Source organism: Arachis ipaensis, chromosome B3, assembly GCF_059453495.1.
Source record: "Arachis ipaensis isolate K30076 ecotype BB chromosome B3, ASM5945349v1, whole genome shotgun sequence".
Taxonomy (NCBI): Eukaryota; Viridiplantae; Streptophyta; class Magnoliopsida; order Fabales; family Fabaceae; genus Arachis; species Arachis ipaensis.
In genome coordinates this window covers 53,002,150-53,015,293 of record NC_142438.1, presented here as the reverse complement: position 1 = coordinate 53,015,293, position 13,144 = coordinate 53,002,150, and the positions used below count along the sequence as shown (strand labels likewise).

Here is a 13,144-nt window from a genome sequence, read left to right as displayed (position 1 = left end):
TTCCAAGTCTGTTGCAAGTGCAAGTGAGGCAGCAAAGTCTGGGATACCATTGGATACCTACCAAGATAGTACTCAAGTGTGCATAAAAATAATTAGCTTCTACATTTTCCTTTAATGTTGAGTGTTTCTTGTTTTAGAGGATCTTGGTTGCCTGAAACTTGAATTTAAGTAAAAGGTGAAAATGTGTAAAGTAAAGTGGATTTTTTCTTTTTTTCATTCTATTCCTCTAATACTTGAAATCTTAGTTCATAATCATTAGCAATTGCTCCATTGTAGATTGATTTTGCTTTTGATGATGCTGATGCTATAAAAGAAGGGACACTTGTTGCTATCATTGGGCGCCGTCGTCACAAGCAGCACCGCCTTTCTCACGGTATCCTTCCCTCTCACCCAATATTATTATTATCAAGATCGGTACATGGAAGGATAGACTATAAGCATAATTCCTTTGTATTTTTGGGGTACAAATTCTTTTATAGATTTCAATTCAGATAACGTAAATGCTTTGATCTCATTGGTTTTTTTTGAAGGACTTGGAAGTTGTCCACCAGCAAGTACGAGATTCTGGATATGGAGATTTATTGCCAATAAATCTTTATCTATTGCTGCTTCAAGTATCCTTCCTCGTTGGAATTACTTTCATTTTCTCAGATTCTTAGGTCCCCCCCCCCCCAAAAAAAACACCAAAGAAAAGGAAAAAATCATATATGTTTTGTTAACTATGTTATTCTCTGTAAGCAAGAGTAAGAAACAGAGGTTGGTTCCTTGACTAGTCTTACTTGTTTATTATTTTATCTTATTAGCTCAGGAAATCACTCTATCAACCTGTATAGTTGCTCACAACAATGCATTGTTCGCTTTGCTGGTGTCAAATAATTTTGCTCAGATAAAAAGCAATGTGTTTAAGCGATACAGCAGGGACAATGTATACAGTTTGGTTTACTTTGGTAAGTTATATTCCTACTAGAGTTTGTTTTCCTTTGATTAAAGCTTATTTGGTATATTGATGATTAGTTCCTATGCTAAATAGAAAATTATGCAAACCCTTTTACAATATGATGAATAAAAGTCACTTTTTAAGCAAAATAAAAGTTATATATGGTGTTGAAGTCCATGATTAGTGCATCCCTTTTATTTAAATTCTAATTTTATTAGGACTTAATGGGTTGCATTGGTTAAACACTAATAAATATTTTATGTATGCGTTTTAATCTTTTAAGGAAATATGATATGAATATGATAAGGATATTATGGGCAATTAGGAGGTACATTGTTAGTGAGTGAGAATTATGGGAATATGTATGCAAAATGATAATTGATATCATCAAGCATTCATTCATTGCTAAATTCAATGACATGAAACCCATTACATACTCTGAGTTCCTTGAAGACCTCTGTAAATAGGTATTTTCATCTGATTTCATGTGCATTTCATCCATGCACTATTATTGGTTGTTTATTCTGATTAAAAAGGCATTAAACAACTGGTTGGGCATGGTTAATTTGCATATGTTTCAAATCCCTCACGGGGTATCTTGAATTTGAGTGGCTTTATGAGCAATAATACATTGAAAATACCACAGCCTTCCATAATTCAATTTCCAAATTCCTTTTGTGATTATCTGTTGTAAACTTGTAATATGTTTTCCTTTACTGCGATATCAAATCCAATATGGTTTTATATGCCTTTTGTATTCCTTTATAGCAATATGGTTCAATCTCTCTAAATAACTTGGTCATTTTTCTTCTCAATTGATTGTGTCCCTTTGATTTCTTTCATTATTGTTTCTTTGATTTATAGTTTAATTCCAGTGACTTCAGTTTATAAGTGAATACTTTTACCATATTTTACCAAAAAGCAAGAAAAGAAAAAGAGAACGAGAATATTTTTACCATATGGAAGGGTTTTTTTTTAAATATAAATAGGCATTTGCACATGGTGTATCCTATTGGAAAGCAAGAATATGCTATTTAGTTGACACTTGAAAAAGCCAACTATTACTACATAAAGAATGAGGTATAATTATGCAACTTTAAATAAAATTTTAAATAAAATTCCAAGAGTTGCCAAAATTAGGAGAATTGTAATTTTTTAGTGACTTTCCAAGAAATAAATATGTAAAACTAGTTCTTTTTTTTCCTTAAGAGAGATATATTAGAGCTATGGGGTGCTGTAGGGTATGGCAATTTAAGATTTCTGCATATTTCAGTGGCAAAATTAAATTATTGAAGGATAAGTCATGTGTGTCTGATCGAGCATGCTATTGGCTTGGTTTTCTTTCTTATTCAGAAAAATGTCAAAACCAAGCACCCTCAGTTTCTGTATGAATCAAAACAAAGCACCCTCTATAGGTGTATATCATTGACTTTGGTATTGCTAAGAAATACAGGGACATTTCTACACATCAGCATATTCTTTACAGGTCTCCTTTTTTACAATTATTCTTACTTTTTATTTATTTTATTTGATTTTATGTACCATGGTTAGAAGGTTCAACATGAAATTATTTTGGATTTTCGGAATTCTAGAATGATCTTTTACTATGGAAAAACCGATATCTAAAATGTTAAGATATTGCTGCTCGTGATAGACTGACTATTTAATTGTTGAGATTTATGGTAAAAGAGTAGCACATAAATCTATAAATAAATTTGTGGCTATTTGCTATCAACATTCTTGTGTGGTTTCTATGAATTTGACTTGCATGTTTGCTCTGCAGAGGGAATAAAAATTTGACAAGAATGGCTAGGTATGCTACAATGGTCAATGGTGCCTCTCATGGCTGGTTCTTTGGATGCTGCAATCAACACCTTCGAGCATGAAGGCCAAGTTGGTATGGTATTCGAAATGTATAAAAACTCTGCTGGCTTCTTCTAGCAGTTAGAAACCTCCATTGAATCAACTTTGGAAGAAAGTGATATGGAGAAAAGAGAAAACGGGGAGCTGCTTGAAATGAAGGTGGCAATGAAATTAGGAAGAAGCATATCACAGCTGAGGGAACTTGCCTCAAAATCTGCTTCCTATCGAATGGAGGGAATCACGGTTAATGAATTTGCAGCAAGTTATGAGAGGCTAACATCACTAATTCATTCTTCTAGTAGTTTAACCTTTTTAAAAGTGATGTATATGCAAGTTATGAGCTATGTTTGAGCTTGAAGTTGAGCTCTATATTTTGTATTATATACATATCTATACATATATAATTATTTTAATATAAGAGAAGCTCGAGCCAACTTTTGAGCCTTTAGTAAGTCGAAGTTGAATTTGGTTTGATGTGATCAAAATCTAGAATACAAGCAAATACAATTTGTGAGGAATTACTTAGTTTTGGTGAATGTCATTATAACTTTCTAGTTACTTATGTTTGAACTTGCATCTACCAATACAAGAAACTCTGAAAAATACTTAGTAACTATGATTCAGAATATACAAAGTACAAACCATTCAAATCCCTGATAATTGACTTCTAATTCTACTCAACTTGCATAGTAGAATTTGCTTCCTCTAAAATGCCCTTTTGCACTTTATTTCCTTTATCATTTTGCTGGAGAAGGGCAATTGAATAAAAAAAATATTTATAATGGTGAAAACTCAGTACATCATTTAAAATACTCAAAATTGCTGTGCGTATGTTAATATTTGACAAGCTTCCATCGAAAAGTGGCTCAAGCTAATTCTTCAACAAAGTTAGTATTCCATGGTCCAAAAACTCTAATTGGAGCTGTTTCCTGCAAAATAGACAAATAGTTAGTGAAAATTACCAAAGAAAATATGCACAAGTAAGATAGAGTATTAAGAAAACATCATAGCACACTTAATATGACAGAAAATCAACAGCTTACTTCGAGAGGATTTCTATTGTTAGCATACTCATACAAACGGCCAAGGCTGGAGAAGACAACAAGAGTGACTTCAGCATCACAAAGCACATACAGTTCATATTAGAATTATCTTTATAATTTTTTATTTTATCTAAATTTAATTTTTTACATTTTTAGATTTAATTTAAAAAATTTGTGTTAATGTTAGAATAGAAATGGAAAGCCACAAGAAATGGTGTTGAAAAGTCCAAGTAAAAGCAGAGGCTCAACAAAATCAGACAGCAAAATAGAAATAGAAGTGAAACATATTCAAGGAAGGAAGAAGAAAAAACCGAAATAGTGATGAGCAAGAGCAACAATGAATCAACAAACAAGAATACCAACAATAAAGTAAACAATACCAACAAACAGTAACAATGAATCAATGATTTTAGAACAAAAATTAGTGAAATTACATAGTATCTCATCAGTATTACTAGCAAAATTTCAAAACAAGCAAAATAAGTGCAGTAAACCAAAAATCAATTCAGAATCACATAATCACAGAATCAGAATCAGAGAATCAGAGAATCATAGAATTTGAACTAAGCAAAACAAGCAAATTTGAACCCAACAACTCAGAAGCACATAATCAAAGTTATTAACAAGAAAGTAACAATACCCTAAACAAGTCTAGCAACTCAGAATCACAAAAATTATAATTAACAAAATCAATCCCTAACTATTTCATAATTATAAACCCAAGTTATCAACAATAAACTGAGGTGGAGGTGGTGACCTGCTGTGTTGATCATGGGTGGCCAGAACCCAGAAACGCTGCTGGGTGGAGGTGGTGAGGTGCTGTGTTGATTGTGGCCTCGTGGGTGTTATCTGCTGTGCTGCCCTGTTGGGTCAGTCGGTGGTGGCAAGGTGTTGTGTTGATCTGGGTCTTCGCGTTCGTGGTGCACCGGCGGTGGGGAATCTCTACTCTGTTCGGCGGTGGGGAATCTCTGCTCTGTTTGGGAAATATGTATGCATTATTGTCCTGTCATCAAAGAAAACATCTGAATCAGACTGTGTTCTATGCAAAATTTCTTTTTCTTACATATGAATTCTGAAGGACTATAAACCTAGCCAGGCACAAAAACTTTTCCTTCATACTCAACAGGAGGGAATGGACTTCCACTAGCGAAAATGGCGTGACCCTGATGATACCAAACATGTACAAGGTAAGAATATAGAAATTAAACTCGAAACCCGAACTTAATTATAGAAATACTACTAGGGGTATCTTATTACCTGGCTCCACTTGTAAGCCTCTTCAGCAGTACATTCTGATTGTGAAGATGGGTTGAAAAGTGAAAGAATGATAGGTTTCTGCATGCATTATCATGTAATAGACTTGTTAGCTTAAATGGACATGAACTATGTCATAGTAGTTGGAAAAACAGATTGAAATAGTAGTAGTACCTCATTGATTGAAGCCATTGCCTCAATAACCTCTTTAGTGAAAGTTCTTCCTTGTCCAGAGGTTCCAATCAACACTGTTGGTTTGATTTTCTGAGAGGGTAACATAGACATAGATAATGTAAGAATATTAAAACTTTTGCTGTGTGTGCGCGTGCGCACATGTGTAATGGACAGAAAGACCGATCATACATTAACAGCGTCTACGAGTCGATGAACAGGTTCGTGATCATGGGCCCATGGCTTCTTAAAATGTTGAATCGATTCTTTTCGGGAACTGACAATCAATCCCTGCAGAAGTAAGGGGATCAAGAATATTACTAACAGAAAATCAGAATCTACTTTGCATAGATGGAGAAGCTTGGATGAATTCAATGCTTACCTTTGAGTCCACCAACCAAATGTTCTTGTGCACTTTATCTAGTGGGGCATTAGTCTGCATCAAGAATGGTAGTTTCTTAATAAATCTAAAGTACTCATCAAATGAATATCATAACATTAATGAAAGTATTTAGATGCTCCAAACATCATATCAGTAACAGAAAGGAACCTGTTTTGATGTTTCAAGTTCAATAAGTTCTACAATTCCAGTGCCAGCCTACAATCACCAATATAATTAAAAGTTTAAGACCATTAGAACTACATCCTCATCTTAGAACCAATGAAGGAAGCATGAGCACAGTTGCAGAACTACATGGACCTACCTCTCCAGCACCAAGGAATAAGAATATGTGGTCAACCAAGTTGCCCCCAACCAATTTCAGAGCTGCAACTAGTCCAGCAAGGACCACTGATGCTGTACCCTGGAACAGTGCGATACGGTTTCAGAGCTGGATATATTATAGTTACCAAAGTATAGGAATTAAGTATTGATGACTAGTATTCCTTATTTGAATATCATCGTTGAAAACAATATGGGTTGATCTATATTTTTCAAGTAGATCAAATGCGTTGTGGTTTGCAAAGTCTTCAAACTATAACAGATTCATAAAAAAAAGGACAAGTTAGTAAGCACTTCACACCCAATAAAAAAATATGGCTTGTCATATTGGCTAATTTCTGAATGAGGACTTTCTCTCCGTAATTTTGCTTGACAGCACTCATAAATTCATGCATAAGTTCAGTATATTCTTGGATTCAGAAAAATTAAACCGAAGTCAACATTAGGACATATTATATAAGTGATAGCTAAATTTAAAAATGATTAACTCCATGATGACTCAGAAAAGAATATTAGTCATGAACCTGCCCAGTCGCCCGTCTTTGCTTGAGCCCTATATATAACTCATCATTCAACAAGTTCTCGTTGTTTGTTCCCACATCAATGGTGATAGCCAAACCTGAAAATTTTTATCAGATTATATTATATTTATAGGCATGACAAGAAATGGAAGGCATAATCATTGTGAGTTTATGATTGTGATAATTTATAGGATATACTTACAGCAGACAGATGAACTCCTCCGAGTGATGTACATAAAGAAATTTTTCCAACTGGTATTCCCATTCTCTGAAGAAACAACATGTTACCAAAGATTAGATTGCAATATTAGACCTGATTCATAAAACAATATGATTCATAAATTTCAACAAGTACAGAAGAAATTACCTGACAACCAAGATCCCCATGACCCAAGATCCGTTCTCCATCAGTTACAACAATGAATTGAATGTTCTTCTCAGGCCAATTCCTTAGTACTTCAAGAATCCTCCCCATTTAAGTTCAAACCCAAACAATATACAACGTAATCAACACAAATAACACAGGAAATATTCATCAACAATAATTCCAAGTCAAAGTCAAGCTTACTTCTCTTTCAAGCTGATATAAAGACCCTGAGGATGCATGAAGATGCTTCCGTATTTCTGGCAAGCCTCACCGACAGTTGGGGCATAGACAACTGGGAGTAACTCTTCGACGTGCTCAATAAGAAGCTTATAAAACAACCGTTCATTCCTCTCCTGCAATAAGGAATATATTGAAGTGAAAGCATTAGAAGCCGAATCCAAAGCTAACAAAACAAACTGTCTGAAGAAACTTGCCCCAAGATATTATTTCACATTAAAGATGAATTTCATAGTTCTATATAAAAATAATGGGGCAAAAAAAGGACAAGATCACAAGTATTTTGGCCAAGAAACAAGACCACACCCGATGATCCATCATTGCCATTTACTTCTGCAATGGAACTTGATACTGACGAACGTGCTGGATCATTTTCTTCACCTGCACAATGAAGTGGCAATAAACTTTTAAGCATTTAACTGATGTTCATATACACAATCCAAAAATTTGGTAAGTATGAAAAAAAAAGTAGTATTAATGTCTTCTAATCAGATATTCGACCTGAGTTTCCTGCGGAATAATTGTCGGGGAAAGAAGACCTCGCAAGTAGTGAGCAACAGGCGAACAGCAAGCAAGCGCGTCAGCAACGCAACCATTAGCAGCAGCAGCCAAGGAACAGAGTTTCTGACTAGAAGATGGGTTTAGAGAAGGATATACGATGGGTTTAGGGAACAAAAGCTCAGCAAAATAGAGATTCTGGTAAGAAGCATAGACGATGGAATTAGGAAGGATTGAGAATAATGTTTTGGTTTGGGCGGGTTTAGGTTTTCCTTTTGGACCAAATTTTGGGAAAAATTGAAAGAGGTGGCTATTTACCCAAGATTAAAATTTTTTTAAAGGGGGTTTATAAAACTCCTGTAGACTAAAAATAGAAAATCATGTAAATTGAATTCTGAAAAAAGAAAAGGAAAAAAGGACTTCTCTTATCAATATTGCATAAATTTATAAAAAGTCATAGTAAATAATATCATTAAAATAAAATATTTTTTGTAAAGCACAATGATTTTAAATTGGATGGAACACTACTCAAGTCTAGGGTACTAACCTGCTTAAATATTATATTAGTAGTTTAATATATTCAATAATTTTTTATAAGATTAACTTTTTTAATTTTAATTTTAATCTTATTAATTGGATATAATAATTTAAACATTAAAAATAAAAACATTAAAAAATTATAAAAGTTTAATGTCAGTAACCCTATAAAACAATATCAAAATTTATTATTTCGAACTAAGTTAATAAAAAACAACACATAAATGTAAGTTTTTTAATTAAAGACTTATATATTTAAATCGCAGTGTAATATAGTACATTGAGACAAAATGCAGCCATTACAATTCCATGTGTGGCTGCTACTATATACAATTAATATTTATTTCAATATACACATTAAGTAAACTATACTTTACTGCTTGGTTTTACATTTTAGAAAAAATGATATCATATCTTCAGGATGATATTGATTTTCATAATCGAATGTGAATATTCTTATTAGCATTATCGTCATTTGATTACTATCCAGAAACAACAGTTACTTTAAGTTCAGAATATTATTAGATAGCTATATAATAGGTAACTTTTAAATTATGTAATGCATAAAAGTTATATCTTTGGATTTATATTGAAATCCAAAAATTAAAGTTAAATGATATTAGCTCTTTTATTAAGCACAGAAATAAACATCAAATGACTCAACAATAGGTTCGATTAGAGAACAAAATATCCTATAACCAAAGAATCACTTAAGATAAAAAATGCATAATAAAATATGACGTGTCTCGGCAAATATAAAATGCGATGGAAAAAAAAAACTATATATCCTTTTGCAGTTGTGGCTGTTTTTGTAGTATATCTTTCATATATGCATGTGCCTCATCCATAACTTCTGACTTCTTCATATTGAATTCCTTGCTAACCAAGTCGATTGCTAGCCTCATCCTATCACTGTCAGAGACCTAATAATTTTAAAAAGTACGAAACAATTAGAATAATATATATATACTTAGATACATATTACATTTTTTCTAATAATAATAAAAAATTTAGAAATTGAATAAATTTGGTTACCATGATGCCAAAATCATCAGTCTACCCGCACTTTTCATCCATTGAGCAACCCGGATACTGCAGTCATTACTGTTTAGTTAAATGTGTGATTATACTACTTAATCAGTTTAACCGAACACATGATTTATACATAACAAACTCAATAGACATGACAGTAAATTTTTTTTTAAATAATATTACTTACGAGCCTTTCCTCTGTTGTGGCAGGTCAGACGGTTCCACGATACGAAACTTAGAAATCCGAGGTACAGTGATTTCACTAGAATTGTAGAAAGATTTGTGTTCTAACATTCGTTCGATGAATATAGCCTGTGTGACATAAAATATAATTGAATACTGTGTAGTGCAAGCAATGTAACAGGTTAATTTTTATTACCTGTCTGAATCTTGGGAACAGATATTATAGTACACATTTTTAACTAGACAGCCTATTATATTCAGGCAGTGAGGATATTATATGTATGGAGTACGGACTATGACATTATTTTGACTTTTTTATTCCTCTGATTTATTGTATTTAATGTAGTTTTACTTATGCTCTTACTGAGAAAAGAAATGCTATTAAAGATAAAAAAAAGTGAGGAGAACCTGGGACATGGATGCGTCTTAAATTGATACTCTGTTGTCTCTTATTTGAATGGTGTAGAACATAGATTTATTGAGGACTCCATCGAATTGTTTATACTAGGAAAGAACAAAGGAGGGAACTGAAGTCTGATTTATATAGGCTTGGATGAAATAAATGCACATAATTATTGGATATTCTAAATAACAGTTTATTATTGGTTAGTGATGTATTATGGGATAATGTAGTTACTTGTAGTGATCGAACTAAATGCTATACATGTTGAATCTGGATATGATTTAATGCTAATTATTATGGATGTTTAGTTTTAGTTTGAGTTAATTTAACCCAATAAGAGTTAATATCTTAACTAAAGTAGGACAATTTTGTAATTAAATATTTTTATAAGAGGGATGAATATGTAATTTCGATAAGCATTAAAAAAGTAAAGTTATATTTTTTTTATCATTTTGCAGAAACTCAATGCACCTCAGCTCCATTCCTCTCTGAAATTGAAAGAAAAAAGCAAATCAAGCTCTACATACCCATTGACCCATCCCTGCCGCCCGCAGCCTGCAGCCACTCCAACCACCGCAGCCACCTCAATTTTGGTGAGAATGTCATTTCTACTTCGTACAGACCATGACAAATGAAATTCTAAAGTGATGAAATCATTGCTGCTCATTTTTTAAAAAAAATCATCTAAATATGTGTTATTCTGCTTAGGTCTTTAAGATACAAAGAAGCTACTCAACCAAATGAGGGACATAAAAGTAAATACAATTGGATGGATTTTATTAAAATCTTTTAGTTCTTTAAAGGTGTTGCTGTATTTTATGTGAATTAGTGGTAATTTTTGTAGTCTACATATCTATGAAATGTTAATTGTGGGGTGATGTGTTTGTTTTTTTTATAAGTTGTAGGTGTATGTTCATTTTTGGGAGATGGAGCCGCCGGATAGCAATTTTTTTGGAATAGACTCCGATGAGGAGTTCCTAAGAGGAGACGATCTAGATTTTTTAGACGACGATTTAGAGGCTGATGAAGATAGACCTCAAGATAAGAGAATAGCAGAGCTGTCATGAGAAGATATCATGCAACTTCCGTTTACAGATGAGGAAGCTGTTTATCGATTCTATAAGACTTATGCAATGATGCACGGTTTCGCTGTGAGGTTGGATGAAGTCAGACGCGATAGCGATGGTTCCGTAATTATGCGCCAAATTGTTTGCAATCGGGCGGGCTTTAGAAAGGAAGAGGTTGAGGGACCACCGACCCTAACTCGAAGTTGTTGCCGGGTGAGAATTCGTGCAAGACTAGATACAAAAATTCAGAAATGGAAGGTTGTTTCGTTCTACGAAGAGCACTCTCATGAATTAGTTGCTCCACTCGACGTTAGCATGATGCCTGAGTATTGCACATTCAGTGTCTCGGATAAAGCTCAGGCAAAGAATTTACACGACATAGGCATCAGGACCTGTCACATCTTGGGATACTTGGCTGCTCAAAAAGGTGGATATGTAGACTTGTCATTCAACCAAAAAGATATGTACAACCTCATTACTCAACATAGGAATGAAAAGGTGAAGGGTGGTGATGCAAATGCTGCAATAAGCTACCTGAGAGGTAAAGTTGGGAATGAATCTTATTTCTTTGGCAAGTTCACATTAAGTAATGAGAATCGATTGGAAAATTTGTTCTGGGCTGATGGGACTAGCCATATTGATTATGAGTGCTTTGGGGATGTCTTGACATTTGATTCGACTTACAATAGGAATGTCTACAATAAACCACTTGTGATATTTTCTGGTAGCAATCATCATGGGCAGACTGTCATATTTGGTTGTGGTCTTCTTGTTAATGAGGATATTGGTTCATACAAGTGGCTCTTGGAAACATTTTTTGGAAGCAATGGGGAGTAAACACCCTACGGCAGTTGTCACCGATGGAGATCTTTCAATGAGAGAAGCAATTAAACAGGTCTTTCCTTATGCAACACATCGACTATGTGCATGGCACTTACATAGGAATGCATGCGAGAAGGTTAAGAACAGTGGATTTCTAAACGACTTCAAGAAATTGATTTATGCCAATGTGAGTGTTGAAGAGTTTCAGGTCATGTGGTAAGACATGGTGGCCAGGTATAACTTATCAAGCTACTCTTGGGTCGTCCAAACCTATGAGATGAGGAATCTATGGGCTCTTGCATATTTGAGGGACCAATTTTTTGGGTGAATCAGGACAACATCCCACTGTGAAGGGATTAACTCTCTAATAAAAGCATATGTGAGAAAGAAAGATACCCTTCTTGAATTCATCAATAACATGGAGACCGTGGTTAGCCATTACAGGAACAATGAAAGAGTCGCAGAGTTCAATAGTAAATATACCGATCCAGTACTTGTGACTTCTTTGCCGACACTTGAAGATTTTGCTGCAAAGACTTTCACTCATAATATGTTCCGGGAGGTCAGAAAGGAAATTGAGGGTGCTTGTGCAATGACTTCAAGTGTAACAGTTTTGGAGTGCTAAAGATTGATCATGTGGTTGAGTTTGACAGAGTTGGGGGGATGCTTCGTTGCGAGTGTCTATGGTTCGAAAATAGAGGAATTTCCTGCATGCACATATTTGCCTGCCTAAAGCACCAACACGTTGAAGTTATTCCAGAACGCTTAATGTGCAAGCGTTGGACGAAGAATGCCAAGAGTGACTTCATGAAGTCAAACGTCGATGATCCAAGTGATTCTGATAAGGTACTAAAGTGTCGTTTGGGTGTGTTAGGTGCTGAGTGTTCTAGGTTGATGGATGTTGCATGTAAGAACTCAAGTGATTTTGTCGAAGCAATGAATGTTGTTGTCAACACAATTACAAAACTCCAAAAGCGAGGTGAAAATCCATGCAACGGTAACTTAGACGATGACTACGTTGTTGACCCATTGGTGGTGAAGAGTAAGGGAGCCCCCAAGAAAAACTTAAAATTTAAGCAACAGAGAAGGTGCTCAAACTGCGGTGTGACAGGACACTACAACAAAAGTTGTCCTAATCTTCCTGGTAGAATCCCAAAGGAGCCGGTAGACGATGATACAGAAAAGAATATCAACAGCCATCTTGACATCCTCACTAAGGTATCTCATACTATAACTATGTCTAGATATTTGTTGTATGCTGATTCGGCATATTATGTTTTGGATTTATAAACTATGTTATTTTTATGCTTTTGTAACGAAAGGTGATGTTTGGTTTGTGATCAGCGCAAAAGACATGATAGTGTGAAAAATCAGCAGAAGATGGAAAAAGATAGGAACATTGGTGGTGGAATAGCACCAACCTCAGCAGCTAAATCAGATTATACCGATCAAGTAAAAATATCAAGTCCTAGTCCCAATATCCCGGTT

The 13,144-nt window shown here is 34.4% G+C and overlaps 1 protein-coding gene and 1 pseudogene across 1 annotated transcript; one reads left to right on the top strand and one right to left on the bottom strand.

Annotated features, from left to right (window-relative positions):
• Positions 1-4,931: 4,931 nt before the first annotated feature.
• LOC107633075 (NADP-dependent malic enzyme 4, chloroplastic-like) lies at positions 4,932-10,434 on the bottom strand (annotated as a pseudogene).
• A 409-nt stretch (positions 10,435-10,843) lies between these two features.
• Positions 10,844-12,281, top strand: LOC107633076 (protein FAR1-RELATED SEQUENCE 5-like). Its single transcript, XM_016336709.1, has 3 exons — positions 10,844-11,667; positions 11,777-11,872; positions 11,990-12,281. Exons 1-3 carry the CDS (start codon positions 10,844-10,846, stop codon positions 12,279-12,281), a joined length of 1,212 nt encoding a protein of 403 aa, XP_016192195.1.
• The last annotated feature ends 863 nt before the right edge of the window (positions 12,282-13,144 follow it).

What these genes read in the sequence shown, in the direction of transcription:
- LOC107633076 (XM_016336709.1), top strand. Translation starts at nt 10,844, where the DNA reads ATGCAACTTCCGTTTACAGATGAGGAAGCTGTTTATCGATTCTATAAG. An exon ending in TTTTTTGGAAGCAATGGGGA is followed by an intron (nt 11,668 to 11,776) that starts GTAAACACCCTA and finishes GCACTTACATAG; the next exon opens with GAATGCATGCGAGAAGGTTA. An exon ending in GAAGAGTTTCAGGTCATGTG is followed by an intron (nt 11,873 to 11,989) that starts GTAAGACATGGT and finishes TGGGTGAATCAG; the next exon opens with GACAACATCCCACTGTGAAG.